This window comes from Triticum aestivum, chromosome 1A, assembly GCF_018294505.1.
Source record: "Triticum aestivum cultivar Chinese Spring chromosome 1A, IWGSC CS RefSeq v2.1, whole genome shotgun sequence".
Classification (NCBI taxonomy): Eukaryota; Viridiplantae; Streptophyta; class Magnoliopsida; order Poales; family Poaceae; genus Triticum; species Triticum aestivum.
The window spans coordinates 103,170,605-103,181,886 of NC_057794.1; the positions used below are offsets into that span (position 1 = coordinate 103,170,605).

An 11,282-nucleotide genomic window follows, 5' to 3' on the forward strand; every position below is an offset into this window, starting at 1 on the left:
CTCTACCTATGGCTATGTTTTACTGTAACTTTCCACCCAAAATTGCACGTGAGACAGGTTCATATGTGCGCTATGCACTGGTTTGTTTTGTTTACCTTTTAATTTTTTATTCTTATTTTTCACCTTCTGTCAGACTTTTTTTAAGTTACCTCCTGTCAGACTTAGTGGTACAGATCCCACTTGTGTCTGCAACCACACGTGCCACGTAGCTCTGCGGGCATCTGTAGTAAAACAATTTGCACTGCTCTAGGCGACTCGACTATGGCATGGTGTGACTTTGTTAGCTCCAAAGAACTGACATGCAGTGGGGTCGCTACTCCGTGCTAATACAAACTCCTAGATGCTTATAGAGTGACGCAGACAACACTGATGCTACTGTAGCGGCGAATCCCTGCATTATAAGCCGTCGGATGGAGCCCAATGAACGGCCAGGAATGCATTTTGATGCATGAAATCAAACTTTCAAAACTGATACGCTATATAGTATAGTATAGATACATTATCTGTGTTGACTAGGTGCGTGGTTCCGCTGTCAGCGAGTGACCAAAAAGAATGTTTTTTTTCGAAAACCCCCTCAACAAAAAATATTATTTTGACAAAAAAAACATATGTATGTGGCATTTTACTTCTCTATGCCCAGGGGGTCCCGCCTGAAAATTTTAACAGAAAAAGATTCAGGGCAGGTTTTGAACCCGCGTCCACAGGCTACCAAAACAACTGGCCAACCACTTAACCCTGCGAGTCGTCAAGGAAACGATAACGGCAGCATAAATATTTAGCAATGACGCTTATGGAGCTTAAATGGGCTGGAGATATTGCAGCCCATTTTGCACAAGCTATACAACAACAACAACAACAACAAAGCCTTTAGTTCCAAACAAATTGGGGTAGGCTAGAGGTGAAACCCATAAGATCTCGCAACCAACTCATGGCTCTGGCACATGGATAGCAAGCTTCCACGCACCCCTGTCCATAGCTAGCTCTTTGTCGATACTCCAATCCTTCAGGTCTCTCTTAACGGACTCCTCCCATGTCAAAATCGGTCGACCCCGTCCTCTCTTGACATTCTCCGCACGCTTTAGCCGTCCGCTATGCACTGGAGCTTCTGGAGGCCTGCGCTGAATATGCCCAAACCATCTCAAACGATGTTGGACAAGCTTCTCCTCAATTGGTGCTACCCCAACTCTATCTCGTATATCATCATTCCGGATTCGATCCTTCCTCGTGTGGCCACACATCCATCTCAACATACGCATCTCCGCCACACCTAACTGTTGAACATGTCGCCTTTTAGTCGGCCAACACTCCGCGCCATACAACATTGCGGGTCGAACCGCCGTCCTGTAGAACTTGCCTTTTAGCTTTTGTGGCACTCTCTTGTCACAGAGAATGTCAGAAGCTTGGCGCCACTTCATCCATCCGGCTTTGTTTCGATGGTTCACATCTTCATCAATACCCCCATCCTCCTGCAACATTGACCCCAAATACCGAAAGGTGTCCTTCCGAGGTACCACCTGGCCATCAAGGCTAACCTCCTCCTCCTCACAGCTAGTAGTACTGAAACCGCACATCATGTACTTGATTTTAGTTCTACTAAGCCTAAACCCTTTCGATTCCAAGGTTTGTCTCCATAACTCTAACTTCTCATTTTGCACAAGCTATATTTATAAGATATTTTAAAACGGAAGTAATAAAAATTATGTTCCAATATTTGTGTATTATCAATATTATGTAAATGAAAACAATGAAATATATACCCATGTGTGTGTAAATTATTTAGTTAATACGGATATTAAAATGTATATTAGATACAATGTATAATGAATACAAAGAAAGTATAAACTCATGGCTTATATTTAATTTTAAAATGATGAATACAAACATTCACTTAATATCTATAATTATTCACATGTCTATATTTTTTACTCATGACCTATATTTGAAAGCAGTATATATTTTTATAATAGAATAATATTTTAAAATGTAATTTTAAAAGAAATTGTATCATTTTAATTTTGTTATACATTTTTATAATTCATAAATATTTTCAATATACCACTGTGTATTGAAATAATACACGAAGATAAGGTATTTCGTTTGTATGCTTGGTAGTTTTTAAAATAAATGTACCAACGTTTTGAAAATAATACATGAACGTTTTTATTTAATATACATTTTAAATTTCTGTATTAACTAAATATTTTATATAGTACATGGGTGTATATTTAAATGTTTTTATTTACTAGTCATGGTTTGATTGTATAAAGTTTATAGCACATTTAAACATAATTTTGATAACTTACATTTTATAAATATATCTTTAAAAAACAGCGCGTGCAAAATGGGCCGAAATATCTACAGCCCGTTTGAACTTTAGATGCGTACCTGCTAAATTCATGTTGCTAAAACAATTGGTGAATACATATAGGATAGTTATCCAATTAGAACGTCGTGACATGGACAGCGTACTTGTTGTACTGGTTTACTCTCTATACCTGGTTGCGTGTTCGAGTCTTGATCTTGCCTTTTTCCTGTTTATTTTGACCAGCGGGTACTTTTTTACAAAAAGATATATTCTGAGGGGGGTTTCGGAAAAAATCAGACCACCGGCCTTCTCCCTCAGGTCCAGTGGCTGACAGCCTGACCCACACGCCTAGTCAGCGCAGAATCCGTATATCAACCCGATTCGCACTGTATTTGCACCTCCGAGTCAAGTTTTTGCACCACTTCAATGTACAACACAACTTCTAGCACCAAAGTGGCCGTTTACGCCAAGTTCTAGCATCACCAACGTAATTGCCTCCTTTTATTTTCTCATTTCCTTTGACTCGCTGGCCATGAAGATTTGTTTGGACTTATGTTGAGCGAGATAGCTTGCTTGGGCGGTTGGGCCCTTGATAGCTTGCTTGGACTTATGTTAACCTCTTTGACTTGTGTTGACCGTCCATGTGGATGGCTAGGACAACCAGTATAATTTTAGCTATTCTCCCTACATGAGTGCTTTGTTGCTCACAACAATTTTGCCAAAATATTCTCTCTTTGTCACTCTCATCTATACATTTAGCTTGTTTTTCTATCTTGTGCATGTTGTTTGCCTATTTCGTGGGCCCATTTGTGGCAATGTGATTATTTGTAAGAAAGTGAGCCTAGTTCATGGGTGTATAGTGATCGCATAGTCTAATAATCTAGACAGTAATCACCGTGGACCTGCATTTATGTTCTTATTTATTACATTATGAGGGTCATTCTAAAGATTTCTATCAGAAATGTTGTATATTAATAGGAAATTTGAACACATTTCCTTTTTTCCGATTACTCGCATATTGTTTTGTTAGACTTGTATCTTTTATCACAACGGAAACGTTTATTGCATAGTACTTTATCACAACTAAAACCATTTCTTTTATTGCATCCTGGAACATTGTTTTGCTTCCTTGTCATGGTACAACCTATGCATGTATCACACTGGAACTGAGCCGCCAATCTTTCTTGCCAAGTGGCATGTATGTTTGTCACCAAGTTTTCATACATTTTTCCTATATTTTACAGTTTCATTGTTGCCTCTAGGTACCAGCCATGAACATTGCTAGTTAGTGCCAACTGAAGTATAATCTATTCATCATTGTCATATTCACGTTGGTGTACGCATGTTGACTTCATGGAAATTAGACGGTTTGTATTATTTCAATTTTATTTTACATTTAATTTTAGGTATCATTCACGCATGTATCACACTGGAATCAATCTGCCCATCTTTTGTTCCCAGTGTCATGCATTTGTGATTGATCCTTGGGAGGGTAACTCATGATCACCACTTCGCTCTTCTGAAGTTCATCTTGAGACCACACATAGCCTCAAAGTATACGGGGGAATTTGAGATAGACAATGACAGGTTTTGTTCCTTCTACCATGATCAAGTTGTTATCATGAACTTGAGGTGATACCCTTCTTGAGACAATTTTCCCAACCGCACCAAAGATGTAACTATATATCTTGGCCTTCTCCAAGATAACTGGACAACATCAACTACAAGGTTAACGATAAGGGTGCCTTCGTCTCCATGATAGCTCAAATAGCCTCCTCGGTTAAGAATGGGAAGGTGAGATTCGCATTCTCGGTGGCTAAGACCTTGCCCCCCTCATGCCAATAGTCGTTGACCACTGATCAAGGTTCTAAAATGTCCTTGGACTTCTCCAGGAGGAAATCGTCCAAACTAGATGTTGCACTTTCTTTCACCTTCTCCCATTCACAATGGCATGAAAGTAGGTGGTGTTGGCATCACCCTTCAGAAGACAATTCTGCCGGCTCTGCAGCTGCTAGAATATCTCCTCACCCTTGTAGATTTCCATAAGGGGGACCTCAAGGCACACTGCTGGAGCACTCTTCATTAGGAAGACCATAGGAGTCTAGGGGTTGATCAAGGGCCCGGATCTGACCAGGAATGTCATCCTTATAGTGACACGGCAACCCCAACTTTTGCCCCGCAACATCACATAAATTGACGTGAGACTTTAGAGCATTGATGCCATATATCCACTACGCTAAAAAAATACATTGACAATACACCTTCATGATAGAAGGTGCAGGTTTTTGTCATCGATTTGCGCTCATGACAAATCTATGTTTGAGTCAAGATGTCATACTATGGCCCAGTTCTTTTGCTAGAATCCCTAGATTCTCCCAGAATCCGGCCCCTACCCAGCTTCTCCCAAAATCTTTCAGCCTCATTTGTTTTACAATCCTATCTAATTAGACCCTAACTAGATAGGATTGTAAAACAAATGAGGCTCAAAGATTCTGAGAGAAGCTGGGTAGGGGTCGGATTCTGCGAGAATCCCCAGATTCTGGCAAAAGAACTGGGCCTATGTCGGTCATAGATCACTTCAATGACAAAACTCGGTTTTTGTTATTGAAGTGTGCTTTTCCATGAGAAAAATGTCTTGTCATGGAAGTGTTTTTGTCCCGGGTGACCGGTTGACATGGGAGAAGACTGGCACGTGGCAGCCGCTGTTAATGGCGTCGTGATTGTGTCGTTAGTCAACTTGTCATCCTATCCATCAAAGTGTTGGTCCAACAGAGGCCTATTAGAATTTACTGGGTCATCTCATGTCGTTTGGCCCATTTGTTCGGCCCATTTTGGGACCATATGTATTTGGGCAAATCAAGGTCTACTATGGTTGGCCTAAATTGTTAAGGGTCATACTGATTATATACAATTTTGGGACCAGACAATGTTGGAGAACATGGTACAAAACAAAAAAAAATACCATACTAACACACAAGAACATTATGAAGATGAATGGACAAGATGGATCTCACCAACACAAAGAGAGATGAAGATGTGCAAAGATGGATCCGAACTGGGTTTCTACGCTGCCGCTGATCACAGCTAATAATGAAATTGCACGACCACAACAACAACCTTAGGCTTGCGCGGAGACAAAGACGTGAAAATTCCAGTCACATGTTTCATCCGCAAACATCAGCAGTAAAAAGAATTGTTAAGAAAATCGATAGTCACATGTTTCATCCGCAAACAACATCAGCAGTAAAAAGCATTGTTAAGGAAATCGGTAACTGATAGTTTCTCGGCCGGCTTGGGAGTAGCGATTAATCAGTGAATCAGCCTATTATCTAGATTGGAGTAGCGATTAATCAGTGAATCAGCCTATTATCTAGATTAATCGGTAGATTAAATAGGAACCTACCAACATTTCCAGGTATTATATCATACTCTCCATTATGTAATATACCAAATATGTAATAATTTGGTCGAACCCTAGCTATTGAGTGAGAGGGGGATTGGAGGGGTTACGGGCCAAAACTTTGGGTTGTGTTTGCCCCTAAGTTAATGGGCCAACAACGATTAATCGATCTCACGGTCTCACAGGCCATCCTACGAGTAGCAATTAACTGGCCCGTTAACTGATTAATAGGACGAATTCTTGAACAGCGGTAAAAAGTACTCCCTCCATTCCTCTTTATAGTGCGCCTTTGGCTGGGGCACTTATACCAATGCATGAGCTGGCGTCTTTTGTTTGGACAAGAATTACCACTCCCCCTGCTTGGTCTGTCACGCACATGGGTACCTGCTGCTGCACTGCCGTGAACCAGTTGAGGGTTATTTCGTCCAAAACAGCTTCACAGCCCTTATGCGCACTACATATCGGAATCGAAGCCAAAAAACTATACGCACTAGAATCTGGAACGGAGGGAGTACTAAATCCCAGCTACAGGGCCATTGGCAGGGCATAAGCAGCAATGCCACTGTTGCCTAAACAGCGTTGGGCCAATTCTGAAATCAAATTGGCTAAACATACCTAGATACTGAACCAGCCCACTGATTACGTCGGCACTTGTAAAGTAATCCTATCACATCCCAAGAGAACAGCAAAACTCACCTACATCTACAATTTGTAAACCAATAGACATATGGCACGGTAGACCCAACCAATATTACCACCAAAGGTAGGCAATGGTGAATGCTGATCACACACAAAACTGATGGTTAAACCACAAGGCAGGACTATGCTCCACGCTAGCAATCATCGAACTGCCACCGTCTACAGCCAAGGTAACTGACTACATGTACTCACAGTTTCAGACACATCTATGTATGAACCAACAAATATATCTAGAACATACCAACCACACGATCGCTTGGAATGAACTGAATTCTAATTGCAAGTGACAAAGATCACACACCTCAAAGAATCAACACATAAGAGCAATAGCAAAATATTCATCAACATGTAAGACCTGCATAGCTATTGGCTAATCTAGAAACACCTGCAATAACATGTTATAAGCTCAAGAACACATGTATCAACAGGATACATCTCTCCGTGATCACACCACCTTATTAAGATCAACAAAGCATAGAATACGGACATGGAATAGATTAAAAGCATTTAGACTGATAGCATACGGACACCAAAATTTAAGCACGCATCGCGTTACAGCAGTAGGCGATGAAATATTCAGGAAACATAAGACTCAAGGTTTCAGTTTAAACGACAAACGGGACACATCTAAGTGAGTTCGACTCTCGATAGGTAGAGTAAAAGAGCAGAGCAATCGCAAGCAACCTCTAAGCCTTCTGGTTGTAGACGTAGGTGAGGCCGCACTTGCCGCAGTAGTGGCGGTCGAAGTGGTTGGCCATGAAGGTGCCCGCGCCGCAGTCGGCGTTGGGGCACTCCTTCCTGAGCCTGGTCACCTTGCCGGTGGCGTCGTCGACCTTGTAGAACTGGAGGACGGCGAGCTTCACCTTCTTGTGCTTGTGCTTTTGCTTCTTGGGCTTGGTGTAGGTCTTCTTCTTGCGCTTCTTGGCGCCGCCGCGGAGGCGGAGCACCAGGTGGAGGGTGGACTCCTTCTGGATGTTGTAGTCGGCGAGGGTGCGGCCGTCCTCGAGCTGCTTACCGGCGAAGATGAGGCGCTGCTGGTCCGGCGGGATGCCCTCCTTGTCCTGGATCTTGGCCTTGACGTTGTCGATGGTGTCCGAGGACTCCACCTCCAGCGTGATGGTCTTGCCCGTCAGGGTCTTCACGAAGATCTGCATCTTGGCGGCGGTGGGAGGTCGCCTCCGCGCGCTGCGGCGGCGACGGCGGCGGCGGGGTAGGGTTTGGGTTGGGGTGCGGAGTGGAGGCTAGGGTTTGGGAGGCCTGGAGCAGTCTGGCTTTATAAGGAGAATGGGCGTCTGGGCTCCCTCCGTGGACGGTACTTTTGGGCTGGGTGTGGATTGACTAGGCTTGGGTGGCCCATTTCATGTGGGCTTTGGCTCCAAGATTTCCACTGTCAATCAGTTCACTAAAAAAAAGTTCATTTTATTGTCCTCAAAGAAAAATATCTCCATTCTCAAAACAAGAAAGAAGAAAAATATCTCCGTACAGACGCCAAGAAGTTCACTAAAGGGGGATTCATTTCTACTGTATTTCCTAAAGGAAAAAAAAGGTATCATTTCTCGGACAGGAGTTGATTTCTCGCAATTGTGCTCCAACGCTGACCCGTAAACTGAACACTGCATTTGTCCGAGGAATGCATGGGGGGCTACCGTGGACATGGGTGGGGGAGCCAGTCATCCAATGCTAGCCACTATATGTCCACCAATAAAAGGCAATTTGAAATTCAAATATGTTTGATCCGTAGTGTGTGTCGGGTCACATCATCGGACGATCACTACCAAAAAAAGACTAAGGATGCTTAATTTTTACATGCCCGATCACGAAAGAATAATAGTATGGCAGTCCATGCATTTTGTCTTGCCGGATCGTCAATCCGAGCCTCTACGTTCAATTTGTCGTTGCCGCCATGTAGGCCGCCTCCGCTTCGGCATCCGCCTACTTCTCTACCGCCTCGATCTCCTCCTGCTCCGTCCTCTCCATATCATTCTTCTGCCGCTGCAACGTCTTGAAGCGGGCGGCTTGCACAATCATTCTTGCATCGTCATTCAATTATGTCACCTTGAAGGTGAGCATCTTCGTGTCCTCCAAAGCGGCCGCGGTCTCCACCTTCTTCTGCTGGAGTTTGGCCTTCTTCTATTCAATCATCGCCCTCTTCCGTTCAAGCTTGAATTTCTTCTCGATCGCCTTCATTGACAAGTCAAATTTCTCTGCTTTTTTCCACCTTAATGTCAGAGCGCTTGATGTATGCCTCCTCCTTGTTCATCAAGATGTCTTCAAACCTATTTATCATCTTGGCCGTCACACTTTCTCGCTTTGCCTTCTCCTGTTGGGGAACGTAGTAGAATTTTAAAATTTTCTACGCATCACCAAGATCAATCTATGGAGTTATCTAGCAACGAGGGAGAGAGGAGTGCATCTACATAACCTTGTAGATCACGAGCGGAAGCATTCAAGAGAACGGGGTTGATGGAGTCGTACTCGACGTGATTCAAATCACCGATGACCTAGTGCCGAACAGACGGCACCTCCGCGTTCAACACACATACGGTTGGGAGACGTCTCCTCCTTCTTGATCCAGCAAGGGGGAAGGAGAGGTTGATGAAGATCCGGCTGCACGACGACGTGGTGGTGGAAGCAACGGTGATCTCGGCAGGGCTTCGCCAAGCGCTGGGAGACGGAGGAGTGTCACGGGAGGGAGAGGAAGAGGCCAGGGGCTTGAGTGCGCAGCCCTCCCCCCCCCCCCACTATATATAGGGTGCCTAGGGGGGGCGGCCCTAGGAGATCCAATCTCCTAGGGGGGCGACGGCCAAGGGGGTGCCTTGCCCCCCAAGGCAAGGGCGGCGCCCCCACCCCTAGGGTTTCTAACCCTAGGCGCATGGGGAGGCCCAAGTGGGGGGGCGCACCAGCCCACTAGGGGCTGGTTCCCCTCCCACTTCAGCCCATGGGGCCCTCCGGGATAGGTGGCCCCACCCGGTGGACCCCCGGGACCCTTCCGGTGGTCCCGGTACAATACCGGTGACCCCGAAACCTTCCCGATGACCGAAATGGACTTCCTATATATAAATCTTTACCTCTGGACCATTCCGGAACTCCTCGTGACGTCCGGGATCTCATCCGGGACTCCGAACAACTTTTCGGGTTATCGTGTGCTAATATCTCTACAACCCTAGCGTCATCGAACCTTAAGTGTGTAGACCCTACGGGTTCGGGAGACATGCAGACATGACCGAGAAGCCTCTCCGGTCAATAACCAACAGCGGGATCTGGATACCCATGTTGGCTCCCACAAGCTCCACGATGATCTCATCGGATGAACCACGATGTCGAGGATTCAATCAATCCGTATACAATTCCCTTTGTCAATCGGTACGTTACTTGCCCGAGACTCGATCGTCGGTATCCCAATACCTAGTTCAGTCTCGTTACCGGCAAGTCACTTTACTCGTACCGTAATGCATGATCCCGTGATCAATCACTTGATCACTTTGAGCTCATTATGATGATGCATTACCGAGTGGGCCCAGAGATACCTCTCCGTCATACGGAGTGACAAATCCCAATCTCGATTCGTGCCAACCCAACAGACACTTTCGGAGATACCTGTAATGTACCTTTATAGTCACCCAGTTACGTTGTGACGTTTGGCACACCCAAGGCACTCCTACGGTATCCGGGAGTTGCACAATCTCATGGTCTAAGGAAATGATACTTGACATTCAGAAAAGCTACGGCAAACGAACTACACGATCTTTGAGCTAAGCTTAGGATTGGGTCTTGTCCATCACATCATTCTCCTAATGATGTGATCCCGTTATCAATGACATCTAATGTCCATAGTCAGGAAACCATGACTATCCTTTGATCAACGGGCTAGTCAACTAGAGGCTCACTAGGGGCGTGTTGTGGTCTATGTATTCACATATGTATTACGATTTCCGGATAACACAATTATAGCATGAACAATAGACAATTATCATGAACAAAGAAATATAATAATAACCATTTTATTATTGCCTCTAGGGCATATTTCCAACAGTCTCCCACTTGCACTAGAGTCAATATTCTAGTTACATTGTGATGAATCGAACACCCATGCAGTTCTAGTGTTGATCATGTTTTGCTCTAGGGAGTGGTTTAGTCAACGGATCGGCTACATTCAGGTCCGTATGTACTTTACAAATCTCTATGTCTCCATTTTGAACACTTTCACGAATGGAGTTGAAGCGACGCTTGATATGCCTGGTCTTCCTGTAAAACCTGGGCTCCTTGGCAAGGGCAATAGCTCCAGTGTTGTCACAGAAGAGAGTCATCGGGACCGACGCATTGGGTATGACTCCTAGGTCCGTAATGAACTCCTTCACCCAGACTGCTTCATGTGCTGCCTCCGAGGCTGCCATGTACTCCGCTTCACATGTAGATCCCGCCACAACGCTTTGCTTGCAACTGCACCAGCTTACTGCCCCACCATTCAAAATATACACGTATCCGGTTTGTGACTTAGAGTCATCCAGATCTGTGTCGAAGCTAGCATCGACGTAACCCTTTACGACGAGCTCTTCATCACCTCCATAAATGAGAAACATTTCCTTAGTCCTTTTTAGGTACTTCAGGATATTCTTGACCGCTGTCCAGTGTTCCATGCCGGGATTACTTTGGTACCTTCCTACCAAACTTACGGCAAGGTTTACATCAGGTCTGGTACACAGCATAGCATACATGATAGACCCTATGGCCGAGGCATAGGGGATGACACTCATCTTTTCTCTATCTTCTGCTGTGGTCGGGCATTGAGCCGTGCTCAATCTCGTACCTTGCAATACAGGAAAGAACCCCTTCTTTGACTGATTCATTTTGAACTTCTTCAATATCTTGTCAAGGTAC

At 44.5% G+C, this 11,282-nt stretch overlaps 1 protein-coding gene across 1 annotated transcript; it reads right to left on the minus strand.

Annotated features, from left to right (window-relative positions):
• Positions 1 to 6,881: 6,881 nt before the first annotated feature.
• LOC123038864 (ubiquitin-40S ribosomal protein S27a) lies at positions 6,882 to 7,660 on the minus strand. The gene has a single exon (XM_044462282.1). It carries the CDS (start codon positions 7,556 to 7,558, stop codon positions 7,091 to 7,093), a length of 468 nt encoding a protein of 155 aa, XP_044318217.1. The 5' UTR covers positions 7,559 to 7,660; the 3' UTR covers positions 6,882 to 7,090.
• Positions 7,661 to 11,282: the final 3,622 nt, after the last annotated feature.